This window comes from Gavia stellata, chromosome 33 (genome assembly GCF_030936135.1).
Source record: "Gavia stellata isolate bGavSte3 chromosome 33, bGavSte3.hap2, whole genome shotgun sequence".
Lineage (NCBI taxonomy): Eukaryota > Metazoa > Chordata > Aves > Gaviiformes > Gaviidae > Gavia > Gavia stellata.
In genome coordinates, this window is record NC_082626.1 from 1,847,268 (window position 1) to 1,871,802 (window position 24,535).

Consider the following 24,535-nt stretch of genomic DNA (forward strand, 5'->3'; position numbering starts at 1 on the left):
TACTAGGAAATTCAGTAACAGGTAATTATGTCTTTTGTCTCGTGAGATGAGTTAATCAAGATGTCCACCCTAAAGTGATGACAGACACAATAATAAAGAACAAGAGGGGGTGTTAACGAAACAGTGTCTAATTAAGCCATCAGGGCGAGCCATGTCTTGGGAGATCCAGTTCAGCAACTTCTGAATCACACCAAGACACGAAATCCAGGAGTGCAATAGTTTCCCCAGATCGTTTTCTCTGTGCACAAAGGTTCAAAGCACTGGACGGAGAAAAAAATCACAAAATCACACAGAATCACAGAATCATTAAGGTTGGAAAAGACGTGTAAGATCATCAAGTCCAACCATCAACCCAACACCACCATGACTGCTAACCCATGTCCCGCAGCCATGCAGACATGAGGTGAGGATCACAGCGAGCGTTTCACATCCTGAGCTGAGGTTCTCTGCAGTGGTCTCAGCTTCTAAAAAATGCTGATCCTTTTTTTCAGACTGAAGCAACAGCTTCAGGACCCTTAGAGACATTGAGGCACTCATCTCAATGATAAACCAGATAAAGCTGATGGCTACAGACCTCCATTCGGAGCTGCGAGCATAACTGCTGCATACCTCCCAGGGCATCTTAGACTTCTGGGGACTTAATTACCTGATCAGCATTTGCAAGGCCACTGATGGGCAGAGAGCAGCACAGCATCTACCCAAGCTGTGAGGGAGCTGGAGTAGCATTTTCTGCCTAGGAAGGATGGGCCCAGGCGAGGATTTTTCTCACTTACGGTGTTATGTTCCCTGGAATTAGTGGTACAACTTCAGTATGGACTGGGAGCTGAGCCGGGCTCCACCAGGTGAGAGCTACGGAGCTGCTTAGCTCCACGTTCACTGTAAAGCCACCTTACTCAATGCACGTTTCTCCTTAGTTTCCCAAATGCTTCAGTAAGGCAGGTTTCACTGTATATGGCATTTGCCTCTAAAAATAGGCTTTGTGCAATTCACATGGAAGGGGAAAGCAATTACACCTCTACTGTGGGAAAAACATTCACTCCCTTTCCACGGGCTGACTTCAGGGCCTCTTCGGTGATAATTACCATCATTTTTCTGCTGAGGTTGCTGACATGGAAGTGAAGTGACCTCCTCGAGCCTCTCCAGACATGGATCCAAACCAGTGTTTAAGGTCAGGACAGCCCCACCTTCTGATCTCCAGACAGGGTTCAGGTCGTCTCCCTTCCGGCTATGGAAAGTGATTTTCTTTAATCACTCGATGTTGCAAGTTGAGGCTGGAAGCGTGACACCTAAATGTTCCAGAAACCTCGCTGCTTGCTTAAATAAATGCAATGTCTCAACACAGAGCCATGGCTGTACAGCCTGTACAAGTCTTTGCCTCAACAGTGCTACGTGCCCTGTTTCTCTCAGGTGCTCTAATTGACAGACATAACAAAGGTTACTGAAGCTCTGACCTGAAGATGCATATTCACTTGTGAATATTGCACAAATATTCAAATGCAATGCTTGATCTCATGAAATGCACTGACTCCTTTTGAACCCAGCTGCTCGGTCCTCTTCAGGCCAACGAGTGCAATGATAACAACCACTTTTTTTATGAGTCTGAGCTTATTCCCTCTATCTTCCTGCTTTGAAGGGCTATATTCCAGGAGCATATCTCAGCAGCAGGGCTATTTTGATAACCGCGAAGCATGATGTTACCTAGAAAGCAGACAGGCAGGTTCTCGGCTGCTGGAAAGTGTCCTAGTTCCTGTCTTCAGCAGAGCTACGACTGCAATTTGTACCAGCAGAGCAGCAGGTGAGGCCTGAGTCAGGGTTAGGTCTTGGGCTGGGATATTCCCCTCGCTAGCAAAAGCCAGCAACTAAAACTAAGCAGCTTCCAGAGCCAGCCAGGCAGGCAGCAAGGCAGGGCCCCACCTGCCATGAGGTAAGAAAGGAAGTTGCATGGATGAAGTCACGGATGAAGAAGATGCGGTCTAAAATTCAGGTGTTCTGTCCTTCAGTTGCCAAACGGTTATTAAGAGAGGAAGTTACACCACAGCAAGAAACAGCTTCTCACATTTGCAGGAATCCCAACCGGTGACGGGTACCAGCTCAGCCTGTTGCAACGATTGCATCTGGAGTGCGTGCTCTGATAAGAGCTCTGGTAAAATGGTGGATACAGGACAAAGATAGTTCCAAGACAACCAAATATGATGAAATTCACCTCTGTGTGGGACGCGTTGTCTCCGCTGCTGAAAATAATCCTACCATCAGAAATGAGGACTGTTTGACCGGTATCCTGAGAGCTCCCTGAGATTTCGAGGGTAATAATCAGTGAGCTATTTTCACTCAATATCCTTTTTTTACGTGGAATAATGCTTAGGGAATAAACTGTATATGCTACAAGCTCCCTTTATTTCACATGTAGATTGAAACAACTTTTCAAATGCCACTCTGGCACCTAAATGAGGCCGGTGTCTAAATTCCATTTGGATGTGATAAATCTTGATAATGTTAAAAAATCCCTTTATATTTCACATGGTACATGGAGATAAACTCGTTCCCTCTTCTGTCACACTTAGATGGGTGGGAGCTGCATCTTCTGTACCATGGAAAATAACGTGCATTCAAAATTATCTGTTCTGAAATGAAAGAAGAATGAAATCTATGAAGACCTTCATGGGGAAAAAAAAAAAAGAAATCCATCCATCACGAGTTTATAGAATCTGAAGAAAGTCACTTTAGAGCATTCATTGATGAAAAGGAGGTGAGAGAAGTACAGATTATCCCCCTGTCTTAAACTACAAATACATCCTAAGAAGTGGGGGCATTAGCTGACACGAAATGACTCATGCATGGGATGAAGTGGAACCAAGCTGGTTGACACCGCACCAAGACCCCTGATCTCGATGGGGTCTGCAATGAATGTATTAACCTGAGGGTATGACTTTTATACACACAGAAAGTTTTTTGTTAAATCGGATTAGTCAGAAAGGGGATTAAAACACATTTTGCACCAAGAGCCTCTCTTCACAATGCCTACGTGTAAAACAAGTCTGTGGAGGAAACGCACAATGGCAGTTGTGAAAGAATGAGCTCATTACCTAGGAGGACTCATTCCCAGAAGGCAGGGCTTTGAAACCATATAAAAGTTCTCAAATCTCCGTGCTCCACCATCCACTCGACTTCGTGCTTCTCCCTGTCGACTGGTTGGGTAAGTCAGAGAATACTAATACTTTTTTGTGATGTCTATAATTTTACTGCTTGGCCTGATGTAGGCAGACTCTTTAAAGAAGTGTTTTATTTGATACCTTTGAATATGCAAAAGATTCCTGCAAAGGAGAGAAATTGTGGGCATTGGGGTAGGACAAGCACTCTTGGAATGACTCTGCAAGGCAAATTCAGATTGTGTGTAAATCTGAGGATAGTTAAGTGCTAAATTAGACCCTTTCTGAAGAAGAGATTAGATAAAATTATGTTGGTTTAAGTATAACTGATCCTGCCTTCAGGGAAGGAGAAGGTCTAAATTGCCTCCTAAAGCTCCTTCCAAATCTATTTTCTGTGATTCTGCTATTTATAACAAGAATATCTGTACAACTTCAACTTCATTGAAGACTTTTTTTGCAAAAAGATAGATTTGGGAGTATGAGGGGCTGTAGGAAGCAGAAGGGTGAAAGTATTCCTAGTGTGCTGTCTCATTCGTGCTAACCATGTCAAGAGCAATATATTAATTTGGCTTAAGATTTTATCAGGTCCTTATAAAGAAAATAGCAAGAGACAAGTGATATTGATCTGGAGGATATTGGAGAGAGGAATGAATTTGCTTTGAAGATGTGCTGAGAGGAGTAGGCAACACAGGGAAGGGAGAACGAACTTGCTCACTCACATGATCTGTGTTGGTGCTAGTCCTACGTAGAAGGGACTTAAAAATGCCCCTTCCAACCAACACTTCTGTGATTCTAACCTTTTATTTGGGCCCTTAGATTGTCTCTAGAAAAACAGCAACACAGGCTTTACCCAAGACACAGCACCAGTCCAGCTGAGCCTGGTGCCTGCCTTCAGCAGCCCACAAAACAGAGGCAGTTTCATTGTTAGGAAAACCCATTTGGCCTGTTGCACATTACTGGCCTTGGGAGAAGAAATCCCTCCTGATTATTCTGATTCATGCAAGCTACATGTATTATTAGTGGCCACGATAATCCAGAAACATAGGGACGCATTACCACTGCTAATTCTTTCCATGACTGTTGGAAGGACTGTGCCACAGGTAACCTCAATCCATTACATCATCAATGAACTCAGAGTGAAACCAGAGCAAGAGGAGGAGTTGGCCTAATGTTACTGTAAGGACTCTTAATACTACAGAAAGATATCAGCTTCCTTGTGGGGTCCAGCTTGAGGCCTTAGCACCTCAGGTTTCTAATTCCAAGTAAAATCTGGAAACCATTTTAAGAATTTTGTCAACGTGTATTTAAGTATATTGTCAACGTAAAATATCCTGTTGGGCCCAGATTTATATTTTTCTACTTTTTGATACAGCAAACATTTTTAAATGTTTGTCTTCAGCATTCATTATTTTTTTATTGTTATTTTGACTTTCTGAAACCTCTGTCAAACCAGCAGATCTGTTATTTGCCAGGTCCTCTCATCAATTCCCCAGGACAGAAATGAAAGGGAGTTAACACTTTTGGAAGAGCTAAGCAACAGGAGGAAGAGCTCTGAAGTGTAAATCAGCTCCAAGTTCAAAGGAGTGGCTCTACCTCAGTTAGACCTGACAGGGCTGTCCCACATTGCAGAACAGAAAGGAGGAACAAGATAAGACAGAGTCAGAGCAGGAGCTGAAAGGCAGGATGAAAAAGAAAGAGCAAATCATAATTCTTTCTGAGCCAACCTGCCTTAGGAAACCAAGGGCAAACTAAGAGAACTTTACTCTTGCAGCTGATTCATGTTTCTTATAATTGTTTCACCCTTATCCCAATGCAGTTCATTTAGCAGACGCAATAACACTCTGACATTTCTTTCAGATAATCTTGTTTCCTGCAAAGATGTCTTTGAATCAAATGCAGATCAAGCAGGAAATCACCCTCCCACCTGGCCTGAGCAAAACCATTTCAAAGCAAAGCCAAGATCCTGTGCCGTGCACTGAGCCAGTCCCATGTCCACAGCAGCAACCCGAAGTCCAAGTCCCAACACCTTGCCCAGAACCAGTCCCAGTAGTAGTGGTACCATGCCCAGAAAAAACAGTGCCATTGCCAACACCGGTGGTGGAACCAGGCAAGGGAGAAACCCCAGTGGTCGTAATACCCAAGTGTCCACCCCAGGAGCAGCAGCAGCAACAGCAATGCAAGCTACCACCAACCTTCCCACCTGTATCGTGCCCTGAGCCCGTTCCATGCCCCGAAGAGAAATCAGCGTGCAAAGAGCTGCCTGTGCCAGCCCCTCTTTCCTGCTCTGAACCAACTCCATGTGTGCTGGAGAAGCAGGATTGCAAGGAGATCCCTGTGCCAGTTCCTGTTACCTGCTCAGAGGCTGCAGCGTGTCCCCAAGAGAAGCAGCAATGCAAGGAGATCCCTGTGCCAATCCCTGTTCCATGCCCTGAACCTGCACCATGTCCTCAGGAGAAGCAGGAGTGCAAGGAGATCCCTGTGCCCACCCCGTGCCCTCCAGAGAAGCAGGAGTGCAAGGAGATCCCCACGCCAATCCCTGTTCCGTGTCCTGAACCCACACCATGTGCCCAAGAAAAACAGCAGTGCAAAGAGGCCCCTGTGCCGATCCCCGTTCCATGCCCTGAACCTGCACCGTGTCCTCAGGAGAAGCAGGAATGCAAGGAGATCCCTGTGCCAATCCCTGTTCCATGCCCTGAACCTGCACCATGTCCCCAGGAGAAGCAGGAGTGCAAGGAGATCCCTGTGCCAATCCCTGCTCCCTGCCCTGAGCCGGAGAAGTGTCTTCCCATCGAGCAGCAGCAGGTGAAGCAGTCCAACCAGTGGCCACCCATGCAGAAGTAACTTGCAGCTGACAAGGGAAGCCCTGAAGAGAGAAGATGATTACAAACCTCCTCTCCCCGTGTCTCACAACCAGAGGTCATTTTCCAACACCCTTTTATACTCACTGCAGAATTTCTGTTAAGAAGCACAGCTCCCAACTCCCCCCCCCAGCTAAAGCTAGCGTTATCCTATACTAACAGCCGTACGCTAACTGACACATCAGGACTGTCAATAGATAATAAGGCTTCAAGCGGTGTTGTAGGCATGTGCGTTCAGCTTTCCAGCGGCCTGAATTTCTGCCCTCTCCCAATCATCCCGCTGGCTTTTAAAGGCCCAGAGAGAGACCAAAGAGCATGATGGCACGCACGAGTCAGGGTTCATTAAGCTAAATAGTCAAACTTAACCCAAATGCAGTTAGGGACCTAGAGCTCATCGTCCAGACCCACGCGCTGCCTCCTGGTTTTTGTGCCTTCCTTCCCAGCTCCCTGTACGCGAATGCCATCTCCCATCTTGCATTTAGGGATTTTGCCTATAAATAATAGGATTTGAGATTTGTGCAGAACCTACTGCTAAGGGGTTCTGGTCAATGGCAACAAGACTTTCTGAATCATGAATCTATAGTGCTGAATATTTTATGCAATTAAAAAGATCCATTGTGGTAGAGGAAACAGGAAGATTTTTGCAAAAGAGCCATCACCTCTTAATTATCTGCTTAGCTGACTCGGTAGTAATCAGTGCTTTCCTCAGAGAGCTCACCTTGGATTTTCTAGGATGTGTAAAAGAACAGCTCGAGCTGAGATTATTTATGGAAAATATATAGATAATTAAATCCAATCCAGACATGTTTTGAAATAGATTAACCTCAGGCGTGGCTTCCATCTGTTAGACAGGATAAAGGAGGAAGCATACACAGTGCTGTCTCAATTACACCCTGGAACATGTTTCACCACACAGTGTTGTTGCGTATGTATTTGGTACTTATCTCTAATTATTTTAGGCTGACATTGTATCCAGGATTTATTTCACTGTGAAAATCAACAATAAAAATGACTTTGAATACCAAGTTGTGGAGTTTTTTAATAGCTTCTTCTTAAAAAGATGAAAAGGAGTCTCAGCTTGCAACAGTAAGTAATTTTTTAGGCTCAAAGCTGGGTGAATCAGGACTCAGAAACTCGGGTACTCGCGGGGGACCCTGGGTCCGCTGCTTCTCTCCAGGTCCCCAGCTCAGAGAACCTGCAAGAGTCCCTGCACCGTGCCGGTCCCTGGGCTGGCCGATAGCACTGAAACACTAATTGCACTCAAACACCTCTCAGCAAGACACCCCATCCCAGAGCACGACCCATGGCATCGGCTCACACCGAGCTGTCCCCATGGTCAATTTGCCCAATTTAAACACATTCACAGCCGCTCCGTGACCTCCAGCAGATGTAAGGCATGGGCATGTCTACGAGGCAGGTTGCAAGCACAAGCGAATGAGTTTTTCCCACACTTCAGATGAGCCAGGAGTGATGTAATCTCTCTAGTTTGGCCCCGTACCTATCAGATGGGTGTTAGATACATCCAACCTCGTCGTCTGATCACAGAATCGCACTGAGACAAGCGGCTTCTGGTTTGCAGAGCAAGGGTACGGCTATCTGCCAGGCACCAATATAATATCACTCAACAGTTTCTGTATTTATGATAATTTTCGTCCTCTACTCTGCCATACAGCTGACTGGAAATCAATTAGCTGAGCCGGTATGTCCTGCTGAGAAATCAAAACATTCTGAAGCCTCTTTCCGATTCTTTTAAAACCAAAATTATTCATTCTGAACAAGTGTTAAAAACTTCCAAAGACTATTTTCCTCTCAGCAGTTATAATATAGTTGAGACTCTACAGCCACAATTAATTGTTCTGATAGACCCACAAGAATATACTTCAGAATATTGTATCTTGTAGAAAACCAAGTTTCCCCAGTTTGCTCCAGTTCAGAATGAAAACAACATGCCCTGAGATGGGAAGCACATTGATCCTGAGGCAGTTTTGACACCCAGGCAGCAACTCTGCCCCAAAGGATGTTGAATTTAAATGGCCTTTCTAGAAGTGGTGATCATTTTGTGCCGTTTGCTCTAGACATTTCGCATTTCTGGTCCACTTGGTCATCATATTAACAGCTGCAGGTTTCTGGGTCTATTGGAAATAAAAGTACGGACAAATAATTTCTTGGGAAACCTGGAAGGCAAGTGTGCATGGGTCCCTGTGAATGTGTGCCTTGTATATAAGTGTATGTTTAAAGGTAATTCTTTGGCTAATAAAAATAGCAAAAAGAAAACGAACAACACTAGTAAAGTGAAAAAAAAATAATCAGGAAGCAAGTAATAAGGTTAGTTATAATTTTATTGTAGCATGCCCCAAATTAAAGACCAGAAGAAAATGGCCCCACGATTTTTTTTCTTTGTATAGTAGAGGATGAATAAATCCAAGTTAATGAATTGCATCTCTTTGTAAAGTAATTTCTGCTTGCAAACAAAGGAGGCGTGCTGCAGATTTCTAGCTATTCTGGCAGAGCCAGCAGACAGAAGGAGAACTTAGAAATAAGCATTTGCATCTTCCGTGGCCCTTTGCGGCCGTTACTGTTAGTGCTACTTCTGCTTCGGGCATTGCTGCTGCTGCTGCTGCTGGGGGATGCTCTTCACAGGACACTTGGCTTGCCCTTTCGGGGGCTGGCATTGCTCCACACACTTTGGAGGACACTTTTCCTGGCATTTTGAAGGTATTTGCTGCTGCTGTTTCTGCTGGTGGGAAGACATCTTTGCTAAGCCTGGAAGAAAACCAAGGTGCCATTTCAGTTATTTTAAGCCCTACACACTTCTCCTCTCCAGATATTATAGTTTCGGTCAGTTCTTCAGCTTTGACATCAAACCAACAGTGAAGAGCCTTTAAAAATTAATCCTACCAGCAAAACCAGAGAAAAAACACCCTTGGAAATCCCTGAGGATGCTGCTGTTCAGACCAAATTTGTGTAGGTGACTCCAGTTTGCTGCAGCTGGCCCATATTGCTTTTCTGGGCTCCCGTCATTGTTAGCCTCTACCGAGATCAGCCCCTCTCCTGAGGCCTCAGGCCATAACTGTATACAGGCATAAATGAATATAAGAGGCAAGCACCATCCTAGCAGAGTTGTGATCTAAACAGTTAAATGGCTACAGAGCTCGAGGGAAGAGAAATAGCGAGAGGGGTTTTCCTTCTTTCCCTCTGCTCACTATTTTCTGAACATTTCAACTTTGACAAGCTAAGAAGCAACACAAATTTTAATGAAAGCATGCTTAGTTCAAGGAGAACCTCAGAGCAATATTTAAAACTAGTCAGAGAGGAGGAGAAAGCCAGTGACATTTCAGTATTGCAAATGGTTTTGAAAGAGAAAAATAATTTTATAACAATCCCTTCTGGCAACAGCCGTGTCTCTGCTTAGTTCATTGAGAGCCTCAGAGCAAGAGCCGTGTCTCTGGCTGTTAAATGCAGGTGAACTGTCCTCCTGCTCAGTGATGATGCGATTTTATACGAAGAAGTGAAACTCAGAGCCCTGGAGATCCAGGAGGCTGCAGTGATCAACCCATGGCTTCTTGATGGATGTAAAACAAGCTGCTGGTGGATGCCATCCTTTGGTAGCTGATACTCAATACCCGATGGTTATCCACAAGGATTCTTATCAGTTGGAAAAAAAACAGTGAGGGTTGACAGGGTTTTACTGGTCCAAAGAGTCAGCAAGCCACTGCCTGAAACCTCAGAAAGTCTCAAAATAACGTAATATGGCTTTCACCCGTATGGAGGAGAAATTGCAAGGGAGACAAGCTGAAACTGTTACTAGCAAAACAAAATAAAGAAAAATCACCCTGTCTCCCAAGAACAGAGCACCAGAAACCCCCACCTGTATAGCAAAACATGCATAGAGGGACTCACCTGGTGTCTCCTGCTGCGGGAGGAAGGGAAGAAGAAGCCACTCAGGTTAAAGAGCCTCCCGAACAGGAGGCTTTTATACGCTTTTAGAAGTCAGCCCCGGGAGCTGATGATAACAGATTAACTTGATGACCAGAATCTTTCACAACCAGAACCTGCTCCACTGACACCTCCGTACACCTGGACTTCAGTCAAGGTCTGTGAGAGATGCCTCCTCTTTCAGGCGTGGGGGATTTGTTGTTTTTAATGCCAGGCACACCCAATCTGGTAATAACTGGCTAATTTATTAATAATTCATCTTGTCCCGACCCTGGGCAAAGATCCCACAACTGAACTCAGATTTGAGAGATGGCTCAGATCCGCTCCGGAGTTAGCAGAACATGTTTACATAAAGTTTAGGTGTTTCCTGATAGTTTTGTCTGTGATTGCCAGGAAAGATCTCCAGCTGGCATAAATCTGAGTGGAGTGGGGGAGGTCTGTGTGCTGCATCCCGGCTCCTGGGAAGGGCAGCAGGTCTGTGTTCGGCGGTCTGTGGTTTTGGGTTTTGCTTCTGCCCTTCTCTATTTTCCTTCCCCAAAAGGGGAATGAAATGTTTTATATTGCCAAGAAATTAGAAAGCTTTCCCCTTATTTTTTCTTGCATTTCCATGTAGCTTTTCGCTGAAGCAACTAAAACTTCTTTTTTACAAACACTGTGTTTGGCTTGCTGAAGTTGTGGCAGAATTTCTTTTTTCTGGGAATGGATCTGTGTTTCAGGAAAATGTTGATCCCCCTGAACTTCTTCCAAGGAAGGAACAGAGAAAATGTTTCAACTGAAACATCGTCTTTAGGTCTAAGGGAAAAGGTAGTTCAAGCCTCCCTTGAGGATTCCTCAGTGCTGTGCCCTGTGGGGTCATATTCAACCCTGTGAATTGTAGCCCAGTTTCCATTACAGATGGGTGATGCATGGCGAGATGACGGACATGGCTTCCACTGGGTGTAGGAGACCAGAAGGTGCTAATGGAAACAACATCATCCCTTCATCTCAACATCCCTCACTCATCCCTGATTTACCAGGGGTCTTAATGACCCCGAGGTTGACATGGACCAAATGTCACTAATTTGTTGTAAATAAACAGGGGAATCTTAGCAATGCTCAGAACTAACCACAGGTGCATAGGAGAGCAGTGTGTCAGGGCTTTTGCAATGTGTTTTCCTACAGGCGCAGGAAGCGAGCACAAGCCAACAGGTCTCGTCTGCCACTTCCTCTGGGGTTTTCGGAGCTGCGTGCTCCCATCTATGATTACTGCGCCTGGTGCAATGCTTGCAGCAGAGAGGGAGAGAAGAAAAAATTTCAAATGACTAACACAGCTGATAGAGCTGGATGAAGATGCTTGGAAATCAGTCACAGGTGACTAACCTATGGGATGGATCTCATTAGTAGCCGCATATGACTTCCTGACTAAGACTTTTTCCATGCCTGAAAGTGGGCACTGACGTTACACATGTGGCAGCAGCAAGCAGTTATTAGCGAGGTAGAATTCACTGCTAAGTTCCCAAAGGCTTGTGTTCAACAGTAGGAATTAGAGGTGCACGTTCCTAGTCTCCCCCTCCATTTTTGCTCTGTTGAATATCTGGTCCACCTACCCCTGCTCTGTCTATCTGAACTGAAAGGTGTGTTCAGGTGTAGAATTTGTTTGCCTTACTGCGACATGTTTTGCCTATCATTATTCCTGTTTGATGGTGTCACCTTTTGGTGTTGATAGAAATAACACAAAAAGGAATCTACTGTCAAACCCTCTACACCTGCACACAAGGTTTCATTAAAAGCTGATTTGGTAACAGTGTTTACACACACCTAAATATAACTCCTTTCTTTTCTAGATTAGGTGTTCTCCACCCTTGCCGTAATGATATGGTAGGTGGATAGCAATTCTCTACATCCCAGACATGGAAATTGTGTGGCTATCACAGAGACAGAGGTAAGCAAGTCACATGCACAGTATGGAAGACAATGGGAGCATTATCTCTGAAACTCAGCATTTAAATGGGTATAACGTCCCTTCAGACAATGGGCCTCCTTCAGTTTCAAAATTATGACTCCAAATGAAGAAGACGCATTAAGTGAATTAAAATATTATCGTACCTGCCAGACATTAATGAACCCAAAATGTCAACCACTCTATCAGTCAGGGATGCGACTTCTCCTTGTTCCAGATGGGGAACGGATAGATAAGAAGAGTGAGACCTGCCCAAAGCCACACAAAGTATCTGCAGCAAACCTGGGAACAAAACTGCAGGGCTCAGACCTGTTCCTGAACCACAAAAAGATTCGTCTCCTGAAGCCAAATCCCCTACTTTCTATATTTAGTCTGTGAGGATAATGGGAAGAATTTGTCAAAAATACCATTTTCATCTCCGTCAGAATGTTTTTAAGAAATAATTAAAACCTCAGCAAGAATTTTTCAACTCCTTCTTTCTTGGATTTGGGGCTTTCTTCCACTTAAATTCACCTTTTAACAGTTTCTAAAATTTGCCTCCAAAATCTAGAGATATAAAGATCAAAATTCTATCATTAATAAAGGTGAAAATTTAATTGCTATCATTATTTTCAAGTAGAACAAAGCTAATGTTTTTTATATCTGTCAGAAAAGTATTGACCGGGTGATGTATTGTTCATGGTATTAGAAGACATTGCTCCACATTGTAATGCACGCTCTCTCTGTTTACAGCACTGCATTGCAGGCACAAACCCTCCACAATGGTAACAGCTTTTAGAAGGAAAACTAAAGGAAGACATTCTTGGGTCCGAAGACATGGAAATGGGGAGATGAAAGAAAGACAGAAAACACATGATGCCATCGATGGTCAATTTTTATTGCTGCACATAGACATTAAAAGACAAGATGAGAACTAAATAATAGAAGGGGAGACATCTTCCAACATCAACTGCTTACAGCACGGCCATTGCTAAATAACTTCCCAAGATGCCCAGCAGTATAATATTGGCCAACTGCAGTTGCCAAGAAAAAGGTGCTGAGATAGCAGTAGCAGAAGTATCATAGGAAGCAAAGATACAGGCTGGAAACATCCAGAAAAATATTTTCCAAGACAAAGAGAGCGTAGGGTAACCAGTTTGGGAGAGGTCTCGGTACGTCGCAGGTGGGTCTGTAACCTGTTTTTCATTCCGCGGATGCTCATGAGCCTATGGATATTGCAATGCACCGAAGCATCAAGGCTGCATGCAAGGCTCACGTGTTAAGGCGATCAGCATGGGTGAGAGCAGCCCGTGCTGCATGGCTCCAGGCACACGGTCTCGCATGAATCAACACATTTGGTGGCACAGACCTCCACGCATGGGACTGGGCAGGGCTCCACGCACTTGGTGCAGCACTGGGTGATGCAGGGCTCCACGCACTGGGTTGGGCACTGAGGGGCACATGGCTTTACGCAGACATCAATGCACTTAGGGGGGCAGACCTCCACGCACTGGGTGCTGCAGGGGTCCACACACTGGGTGCTGCAGGATGTGGTGCACTGGGTGGCACAAGGTTCCACGCACTGGGTGGTGCAGGACGTGGTGCACTGGGTGGCACAAGGCTCCACACACTGGGTAGTGCAGGACGTGGTGCACTGGGTGGCACAGGGCGCTGGGCAGACCTCCACGCACGGCGTGGAGCATGGGTTCACGCAGACGCTGCCGCAGGGCTCCACGCACACCGTGTTGCAGGGCTCCACGCACTTGGTGGAGCATTTCTGCACACAAATGGGAGGGGGCAGGCAGGGCTGTTTGCACTGCTCATAGTAAGACATCCTTCTGAGGTGCTGGTAAAGCTAAAGACAAAGATAAAAAGAGAGATACAAAATCAGGACTCTCGTCCTTTCTTCTTGAGCCACAATTCTCAACCTGAGCTCTTGAAACATGCATAGCCGTTAGCTGTTGGACTGCGAAAAGGACTGTTAGAAAAAATTGCATGTGTGAATGATTTCTGGATTCAGGCATCTGAAACTAACACTGCCAGATTAGTCCTTCCTTTCTTAGGAACCTGCAAGCATCACTGTTAGGAAGACTAGAGCCGTAACCCCTGAATTTTATAGAAATGCCCATAGTTAAACTTTGTAGAAGTTGTAACATGAAAATAGTTCCTTTCTCATTTCCTTATTTTCTTAATTAAATCAGCAGTCATTCCAGGGCCCATCTTTTGCTTATCACTTCTTCAGTTCCTCACGCGCATCACAGAGCACATACCCCTTTGTGTAGATGTTGAGCTGCTAATGCCTGAGGATAAAGCCCAAAGACCACAAATTCAGACACTGTCCCAAATCCTCCGGCTGTATATCATGGTATGACATTGGAGTCATATCAAAATTAATGGGCTCATCCTTTCATAAGAGAAGGGTTGGCCCAGAGGTTGCAGCTCCTGTTTCCAATTCATCTCCTCATCTTGACTTCTCCCAGATGTCTCCTGCAGCTTTGCCCTCAGGTATTCTGCAGCTTCCTTCTTCCAGATAATGCTTCTTCCCACCCATCTCGTTTGAAGTCCCAAGACTTACTCTGCAGCATACACTAATTTATTTAATTTCCAGACTTAATGAGGTATGAAAAAATTAATTAAAATAGGATACAAAGAAGGATGAGAGACAGTCACAGTTTCTGAAGAGGTGACAGGACATTTGCAAGCTACTTAAGGAAGAGTAAACTCTAAATAAGAGTCGAACATCCTCTCCCCTATTCCAGGACAAATCCTGGAACAGAAACAGCAGAAGCAAAGCTCTCTTGCAATCATTGCTATATTCTTTTGACCAGAACAACCAAGTAACACAGCCATTGCGTTATTCCCTGATAAATCCAAGACAGACTTACCAGTTCACCAATGCAAGTGAGTGAGGGAGAAGTCAAATGGACTGGTGTCAGCATCAAAATGCAAACCTTTTTATATGGCTTGCATGGCGTCATCTCCGGAAACCAGGGAGCCCAGGGGTATGGACACCTGACCACTAACTACCTGAACAGGCTCCACCTATACATGCTTTACATATTTGTTTACATCCTAATTTTTGATGGAAACCCTCTTCCAGGAAAAGCATGTGATCCTGAGCAAATTCTGCTTCTACCTAACACCCAAGTCATGTGGTTCCCAACGGGAATGACACAGTAATTAAAAAAAAATCAGGTATTAATTAATTCTTTTTCAAAGAAGATTTAATACGCTTGGATATTTTCATCTCCTTATTTCCATAAATGTCTGAATGATACCTTAGGTTTTTTCCAACGCAGTAAGAATGGATAGCTATTATTAGGGAAGATGGACAATTGATCTGATTTACTATGAGAAATACCATGTCCTAATTCTCATGGTAAGAAACAGCTAATCCTACAGTGGGCCATCAGCGCTTCCGCAAACTATTGAGGTATCTATTTCTCTAATACCTTTTTAACCATTAAATAAACCCAATCCATTCCTCTCCACCCTCTATTAACAACTTTCATGCTTGGCGATGCCAATGGGGACACAACTCCAGTTACCTTGAGGACCTCTTCAAGCCATTCAGGGCAAAGTGAAGGGGCACACATTTTGAAGGCATTTTTCACTGCCAGAGGAGTGTAAAGGCTTTCAGTTTAAGTGGAATTTAGGCCCAGGACTCCATATTAGCATATTGAAGTCTTTTGCTGATCATGATATCTCACTCAGCTCCGCAGCACAGAACATCTTTATTTCACTGAGATATTCCAATCACGGAGGTGGAATGTGATCATCAGACTGCATTTAGGTGACCAAATTCCTCAATGAGATCACTTACACAGATGCTAAATGGGGAAGAAAAAAAAAAAACCACCACCCAACCCGTTCAGCATGAGCAGTGCATCCTGTTTACACTGGAAACCAGGAGTCCCTCTGGAGAATTGCAGACATGGGCACTGGTTCCTTTCTAGTATTTACATGGGGAAACTGGAATTCCTGTCCTAAGCCCATGTGAGCTGATGGATTTGCACTGCTCTTGACATCCTCCCAGCAGCACCTCATGGTTCATTCAGTCTTTGCACTCCTCTTCCTTTGCTGGACAGACTCGCGTCATGTGCAGTTTCTCCCCTCCCGAGACTCATACTGCTGCACTGGCATCTTTTATAGATGATAGGAAGAAACAGGGACTTGTACAGTGTGGTTTGCTTGTCTTAGACATCTGCTTCAGGGTGAGGAGAAACACCCATGACTGCGTCAAATAGACCCTGCTTATTGCAAAACGAACAGAGAGCAACTAGCTCAGATTTAGGTGTCTAATATTTTGACTGATTAATCTCTCCCCATCTTCCCCTCCTAGAGCTAACCCTGCCAGGTGATGCTGAGCAAGCAATTGTCCTCCAGTACTTTTAGGTCCCCTCACAGCAGCAGCCTCCAACACTTATCTTGCTGAGGAGTTTCTCATAGTCCGGTTTGTACAGTTCTTCATGCTTTCCTAGGGCTCCAGGCTCACCTCTAAAACCAATGCTGAGGACCGGTCCTACGTCTCCCTTTCTATAGAAGGTTATTTTGTACCCTATTGTTATATTTGATTAGCAAGAAATTGTAACGACTTCTAAGAGAAATAGACATTTTAGGAGATATAAATTGATCTGCATTTGTAATATGTGGGAACATCAGAGAGCTGGATTATTATTTTTAATTGACACTTATTTGTGGATCTCTATTATATTTATGAGCAATTTGGTCATTTGACTGGTGACATTAAATTTAGTGAGTCAGGACCCCACAGCAACATCTTTTCATGGCCATCCTGCTTTGGCAAAAGAGCTGAAAAGAAGTGATTTTTTTATTCCAAATCTGACGCTTCTGGGATCTATTTAATTAAATGGCACATGTTAAGGTCTCTTGCAGAACCAGAGGCTGGTGTGATGGGTAGCTCTTCAGTGAAAAGAGCACGGCAGAGTGCAAACCTGAACCAGAAAAGGTTCCTGGAGCCCAGGAGGAGACAGACTCCCCTACCCAGAGGTTTGGTGCTGCAGAAGAGGAGCCCCCGAGCACTGTATTCTGGTGTTCAGGAGTATATTTCTGAAAAAAAATCAGTAAAAAAGAACATGGTCAACACTCTTGGCTCCCAATAATCCAAGAGAGACTTCGTATTTCACCACCAAGAGCTACCAAAGATGGAGGCACATCAAGATTGGAGCCATTTTCCTACAGCTATAAAAAATTTGCCTGCAGACAGGAAACACGGCATGGTCATGGAGACATGATTGTTACCATAAATACAAAACTTCAGGATGTGCAGGTGTCATGATTTTTGATGGAAACATCTCAAACTGAAATTTTTCCCTGTGCAACTGTTTGGATATGCACCATTGTGGGCTGTTCAATTGGATTTCTGCTAGAAAAAAGACCAACTTATTTTGTAAATGGCTGAACACTTTGCTTTAAAAATATGACACCTCTGAATTTCTTTGCATTCCTTGGTTTACCTAAAAGCCTCCTAAGTAAGCTTTCTTCCTCTGTGGTATCCAGCACTGGTCGGTACCAGGGATTGCATTTTGTTATGTGCAGCATCCCTTGTAGTACCCCACCCACATTTTGGTGAGCGAAGCTTTTTCATAGAAACCAAGGATTCTCCCCATATTCTCAGCATGGAGAGGCCTTCCCAGCCCACTCTCCTGCGCTTTGTTGCAATTAAATCATAAAGTCTGGGGCTTCATTACACCCAACTTTCCCCCCTCATCATCCCCTACCACAACTACCCGGGGAAGGTGCAAGGGTGTGATCCAGCACCGAGGGCAGCTTCCAGGTGGGGCTGGTCTCCAGGCCGCTCATCTATCGCTCCGGCTTTGGAAATCGTCGCATAGCTGAGATGCCAGGAGGCTGAGTACAGAATGCAATTAGCCTCACATGAAAACAAGTGGCTTGTCTAGTCCATGCCCTAGGGACTATTTGATCAAGTAATTAGATCATTACTTCTGGGGCTGAGAGGAACCCAAATAAGGCACTATCTGCCTCTTTTCCTGTTTACTCAGGAAGGTGAGTGCTCCGTGAAGAATGATAAGTGAGCATCTGAATGCAATTAAATCTGAAAAAGAGGAACTAGCTGTGGTTATGAAAAAAACTCCTCTGTTTTATCTTTTGCCTTCTGACTATTGCAGGTATTTGCTTTGATTTCCCAGTACGTTAGAAGGGGAATTCAGCTTTCCTTAGTTTTTTTTTAAATTACTGACTAAAACTGTGTCCTGATCTCTGAGGAACACTTTTTAGAGCTCAGAGCACATTGCCTGACAGAGCAAGAACTGTGGACCTACTACATTTGCTTATGCTGAACAGCAATTTTCTTCCAAACTGTTATGACAGTCTCATAGATGTAGTACAAACGTTCAGGTGTTCAGGGAGGAAGGACGTCCGTTTGTCTTCCTACAGCACAATCTTGTGATGTTCACCTGGAAATGAAGTGTCTGCTTTCTGCTAATGGGCTCAGCCTTTTAAAATCTGAGTTTCTATGTTCATACGAAGGATTAAACATATTGCAAGCATTACGCTTGCAGAAGGATGCTACAGAGAAATAGTTTAAGGGAAAATCTCATCTGAATGCCATTTTTTTCCACACACAGTTTCATATTTCGCAGAAGATTGTTCCATTTGATTTGGGAGCAGGAGCGAAGGAAATCGTTGCTTCCACAGAACCTTTTAATGAGTTTTAAAGGAGTTTTGGAGTCACATCAGACCTCCGCAGAGAGGTGATTAGGAAGCCTCAATTGGTTTGGTATTTCTATTGTGTAGCATTTGTGCTTAGGTAACGCCTAGAGCACTTGCCAAAGCCCAGACGCCCGCTGTGGCGAGAGCTGTACAACCGGTGGTGAGAGCCAGGGTCTGCCAGAACCTGTTGAGACAGGAGGAGGCAAACAGAAGAGCTGTGAGGGTGGAATGATTTGTGCGAGGCCAGGTCTCCCCAGCCCGCGTGCGATGCCACGTCCATTGGGTATGATTTATCACGTCCCACTATTGGTCAGACATCTCTACTAGAAAAAGTGAGACAGTGGTAATTGCAGGTTAGTCACCAGCCACGTGCCCTGGGGCAGCTTTAAAGAAGGAGCCAGTGGGTGCTCGCAGACAGAGCTGCGCCCACATCTGCTGCTTCAGCAGCTGGGCTGGCTTCCCCCGCAGTCTGCCTCCCCGTCTCTCCGCCCTTCAGCGGTTGCTGCTAAACCCAATCCCACTCTGCACCATCTCTGCTCTGGAAACCTGCGGGGCGCTACCCTTGGCATGTGTAACAGGGCAACTTTGGGTCCCTGAGGATGTTGCTCAATCCTGGGCGAGCAATTTGCAAACAAATTCAAGTGCTAAGGAGGAAGCGCTGAGATCCTGGTAACAGATATTCACGGAGGGTTACTAAAATTGTCCAAGACACCTTGCTAATACTGATAACATTTCTGCAGAATTCAGCAGTGAGTGAATCCGTGTCGATCTCCCTAACTGGTGAGGCTTGCCCAATTGCCACCAGAGACAAGGAAACAGAATTCGATTGCAAAAGGCTGAGATAGGACCTCTTACACACGGGTGACAAAGTCACGAGGCACGGACTCCCAGACCTGCTCATCTTCCCCTCGTTAGTGGCTTATTTACCCATTGCTCGTAATGGAACGTTTCATTTCTGCCTGCGGGATGCAGACGCAGATGGCCCTGAGCTCCTCCAGCTTCAGAGGAGCACTTCAGCAAATGGTTGGGTTTTCAAATTCTTTTCTAAACCACGGGAGAGCAGTGCTTCCTCGTGACATACAGCATCCCCTCTCCCAGCACGGATCTGGGATATCCCAGATGAGTCCCAGGTCTCTGGCTATTGCCTTAGACCTGCCCATGCATTCTAGCAGGAGCTGCTGCTCTACAGAGATCAGGCTTTTAGGAAGAAATTAAACGGAGAAAGTGTGAGTCGGGGGGAATGCAAAAGTGAAGAAAACACTTTCAGACAGCTGATGCCAAGATCTTTTTGTTTTTTATTGCTTCATACACATAAAGGAAAAGATGCCAAGAAAGAACAAACGGGGAAATCCCTCCATCTACATCAGTGCAAAGAAGAATTACAGAATCTCTCTCCCAGGCAGTATTCCTGGGGGCACAAAATCAATTGGTTACATGTTACAAGGAAAGGCATTGTGCTTGAGCTAAATATAGCAGAAATGATGCAGAACATAAGGAAAACCGTTTCAGGATTTACTCTTCCTAGGACAGGAAGGGCGCTTGTAAAGCAAAGATGTGAGGAAGATGTTGGCAAGTTGAGGAATCTGCAAACCATTTTCATTCCTTAGCCTTTGGAGACTCCACAGGGCAACGGCACTGCAGAGTGGGGTCCCCTTGTGGCTCCCACCACAGGACCCCCCATGTGCAGCCCCTCAAGGAGCCATGCATTTACGACAGCAGACATCTGCACATGTGATGGAGTAGTGCCGGCCGCAGGCAGAGGTGCATACACCCATGCACGGGGGGACGGCTTGTGTAACGCAGGCAGTGGGACAGGAATCCACGCACTTCGTAACAGCCTGAACGCCCCCACAGCAGGGATCCACACACGTGGTGGTGCACTTGGTCACTTCTTTGCAGCAGGGATCCACACATGTGGTGGTGCACTTGGTCACTTCTTTGCAGCAGGGATCCACACACGTGGTGGTGCATTCACTCACACCTCCACAGCAGGGATCCACGCACGTGGTGGTACACTTGGTCACTTCCTGACAGCATGGATCCACACACGTGGTGGTGCACTTGGTCACTTCCTGACAGCATGGATCCACACACGTGGTGGTACACTTGGTCACTTCCTGACAGCACGGATCCACGCACGTGGTGGTACACTTGGTCACTTCCTGACAGCACGGATCCACGCACTTGGTGGTGCATTCACTCACTCCTCCACAGCATGGATCCACACACGTGGTGGTGCACTTGGTCACTTCCTGACAGCACGGATCCACGCACGTGGTGGTACACTTGGTCACCTCACTACAGCAGGGATCCACGCATCTGGTGGTGCACTTGGATACTTGCCCACAGCATGGCTCCACACACTTAGTAATGCATCTGGTCACTTGTCCACAGCACGGATCCACACACCTGGTAGCATATTTCATCACTCCTCTACCGCACGGGTCCACGCACCTGGTGGTGTACCTGGTCACGTCTCTACAGCATGGATCCACGCATCTGGTGGTGCACTTGGTCACTCTGCCACAGCACGGATCCACACACTTAGTGGTGCATCTGGTGACACCTCCACAGCATGGATCTACGCACCTGGTGGTGCATTTCGTCACTTCCCCACAGCACGGATCCACACACTTAGTGGTGCATCTGGTGACATCTCCACAGCATGGATCTACGCACCTGGTGGTGCATCTGGTCACAGCTGCACAACATGGATCCACACACTTAGTCATGCATCTGGTGACATTTCCACAGCATGGATCTACGCACCTGGTGGAGCATCTGGTCACAGCTGCACAGCACGGATCCACACACTTAGTAGTGCATCTGGTGACACCTCCACAGCATGGATCTACGCACCTGGTGGTGCATTTGGTCACTTCCCCACAGCACGGATCCACACACTTAGTGGTGCATCTGGTGACATCTCCACAGCATGGATCTACGCACCTGCTGGTGCACTTGATCACTTCGTTACAGCATGGATCCACGCATCTGGTGGTGCACTTGGTCACTCTGTCGCAGCATGGATCCACACACTTAGTGGTGCACTTGGTCACCTCTCTGCAGCATGGATCTACGCACCTGGTAGTGCACTTGGTGACTCTGTCACAGCATGGGTCCACACATTTAGTGGTGCATCTAGTGACACCTCCACAGCATGGATCTACGCACCTGGTGGTGCATTTGGTCACTTCCCCACAACATGGATCAACACATGTGGTGGTGCATTTGGTCACTTTGCCACAGCATGGATCAACACATGTAGTGGCACATCTAGTCACAGGTCCACAGCATGGATCTACACATCTGGTGGTGCACTGGGTCACTTCTTTGCAGCATGGATCTACACATCTGGTGGTGCACTGGGTCACTTCTTTGCAGCATGGATCTACACATCTGGTGGTGCACCGGGTCACTTCTTTGCAGCATGGATCTACACATCTGGTGGTGCACCGGGTCACTTCTTTGCAGCATGGGTCCACACAAGTGGTGGTGCACTTGGTCACCTCCTTGCAGCAGGGATCCACACACGTGGTGGTGCACTTGGTCACCTCACCACAGCATGGATCTACACATCTGGTGGTGCACTTGGTCACTTCTTTGCAGCATGGGTCTACACACGTGGTGGTGCACTTGGTCACTTCCTGACAACACGGATCCACGCACGTGGTGGTGCACTTGGTCACTTCCTGACAACACGGATCCATGCACGTGGTGGTGCACTTGGTCACTTCCTGACAGCATGGATCCACGCACGTGGTGGTGCACTTGGTCACCTCTTTGCAGCATGGATCCACGCATGTGGTGGTGCACTTGGTCACTTCCTGACAGCATGGATCCACGCACGTGGTGGTACACTTGGTCACTTCCTGACAGCATGGATCCACGCACGTAGTGGTGCACTTGGTCAATTCCTGACAGCACGGATCCACGCATGTAGTGGTGCACTTGGTCACTTCCTGACAGCACGGATCCACGCACGTGGTGGTGCACTTGGTCAGTTCCTGACAACACGGATCTTCACATCTGGTGGTGCACTCGGTCACTTTGCAGCAGCATGGGTCTGCACAGGTGGTGGTGCACTTGGTCACCTCCTCACAGCACGGAGGCGCACAAGTGGTGACTGCAAGACAGCATGGATCCACGCACCTGGCAGTCTGTGTCACACCAAGATTACCCAAGTTCACGTAAGTTGTGGTGCCCTGAGGAATCCCAGCATAGCAGCAGGGATCCACACATGGAGGCAAGCGCTGGATGTTACAGACAGTGCCACAGGGATCCCCACGTTTTTTCACGGGAAAACGCCTCACCAAGATGGTGGGAGGTGGAAGGCAGAGCTGTCTCAGTTGGCAATCATTTTGGCGATGCATCTTTGAGGGAGGGGTAATGTCTGAAAACAGGAAAGGAATATACTTTGTGGAAAACAGAGACATTCAGCTTTCACCAGGCTATTTTATACACTGAGTTAAACTACATTTTTTCCAGCGGAATACTGAACAATATACTGGGAAAACAGCCTGAAATCCATAGGAGGGCACTAACTCCACATGAAAGAATTTTAGACAAGTTTGTAGCTACTGGCTGCATGTACATTTCAAAAAACTTCTTCTCAAAACAGCAAAGAAAAGTGGCGTTATTTGGACTCAGCTAGATAATATTGCAGGGTCTGAAGCCAGGACAGTCCCCACCTGGCCGCAGCTCCCCTTGGTTTGGGATTAACTCCTTGACATTACTTCCCTATTTCCACCCGAAATGGAGACTATTTGGCTTCTGATAGTGCCCTGTCCACACGCAGGTCCTCGGCTAGAGGACATGAGTGGAGGCTTCATGCTGGAAAACTTCCACAAGGAAAGTATCTGATGCTTACAGTGCAGCTGCTTTCCCACCTCTCCCACAGAAGTCCTCCCAGCTCTTCTCATCCAGACTTCCTTCCAGGCATTGCTTACTCTTGCAGCCTGCAAGTCTCCACTTCTTATCTTCCCTCCCACTTTTTTCCTTTGAAGTCCTAGCCTTGCCTTTTGATCTCTCTCAAACCCAATAATTTCCTGGTTAAAACAGGGTAGCAATGTTATTGGGGAAAGAGAGGGGTTAGTCCACTCTCAACTACTCTGAGACATCTTGATGGAGAGCGCACAGCAATTGCAAAACACACAGCAAATAAAGACTGGTAGAAGATGGAATGAATATTTACCCTTAGCTCAGCTGCTTGGTAAGTAAGTACCACACACAAATCTCTCTAAGCAGAAGCACTCATAAGTCTTTTAACTTGCTTCTGCAGATAATATTTTAAAATTAAATAACCCCAGCCACTACATTACTTCCCAGTAAGCCAAGAGAGACTTACCCAATTCACCACCAGCAACTAGCAAATGAAACCAAAATGGCTTGAGAAACACTACAATATGAATCCTTTTATATGATTTCAGTGTCCGTGTCTCCGGAAATGAGACACCTCAGGGGTATGGAAATAAAATTTTTAATAATCCAGGCCTGCTCCACCTCCAATCCTTAAATTACTTGCTTACACTATAATTTTTAATGAAACCTAGCCACTGAGGTGGTACATGCGACACTATGACTGCTGCCTGCAAGCTTGAATTCCTGATCCACGTATTTCCTATGGGGGATGGGGAAAAAAAGAACTGATGATACAGCCTGGAAACAATCCCCCTCGGGATTAAACTTTGTTTTGATAAAAGTTCATTTGGTACATTGTCTTGCACCTTCCCCTGAGACAGCTGTACAGACCAGGATTACAGATGGGATAGGACTCCGTAAGCAGCTTTCTTCTGCTCTACTGTGCAAGTTTGCTTGCTCTTACTAGTGCACAATATCCCTTCTACTGAGAATTTTATTCCCGATAATCTGGTCAGAATTTCCCTTGTTGCAGCTTGCAGTCGTTGCCTCTCACCCTGTCTCTGGGCACCTCTGAGAAAAGCCTCTCCGTCAATAGCTTTTAGACAGCTGAAAGGGGCCCCAGG

At 45.9% G+C, this 24,535-nt stretch overlaps 3 protein-coding genes across 3 annotated transcripts; 1 reads left to right on the forward strand and 2 right to left on the reverse strand.

Annotated features, from left to right (window-relative positions):
• Positions 1 to 5,024: 5,024 nt before the first annotated feature.
• On the forward strand, positions 5,025 to 5,987 carry LOC104262377 (keratinocyte proline-rich protein). Its single transcript, XM_009818734.2, has one exon. It carries the CDS (start codon positions 5,025 to 5,027, stop codon positions 5,985 to 5,987), a length of 963 nt encoding a protein of 320 aa, XP_009817036.2.
• A 7,159-nt stretch (positions 5,988 to 13,146) lies between these two features.
• Positions 13,147 to 13,692, reverse strand: LOC104262378 (proline-rich protein 9). Its single transcript, XM_009818735.2, has one exon. It carries the CDS (start codon positions 13,690 to 13,692, stop codon positions 13,147 to 13,149), a length of 546 nt encoding a protein of 181 aa, XP_009817037.1.
• A 6,550-nt stretch (positions 13,693 to 20,242) lies between these two features.
• Positions 20,243 to 22,924, reverse strand: LOC132319995 (keratin-associated protein 10-4-like). The gene is made up of 4 exons (XM_059832085.1): positions 22,196 to 22,924; positions 21,321 to 22,060; positions 20,404 to 20,870; positions 20,243 to 20,340 (listed from the first exon to the last, which is right to left on the reverse strand). Exons 1-4 carry the CDS (start codon positions 22,922 to 22,924, stop codon positions 20,243 to 20,245), a joined length of 2,034 nt encoding a protein of 677 aa, XP_059688068.1.
• Between the last annotated feature and the right edge of the window lie 1,611 nt (positions 22,925 to 24,535).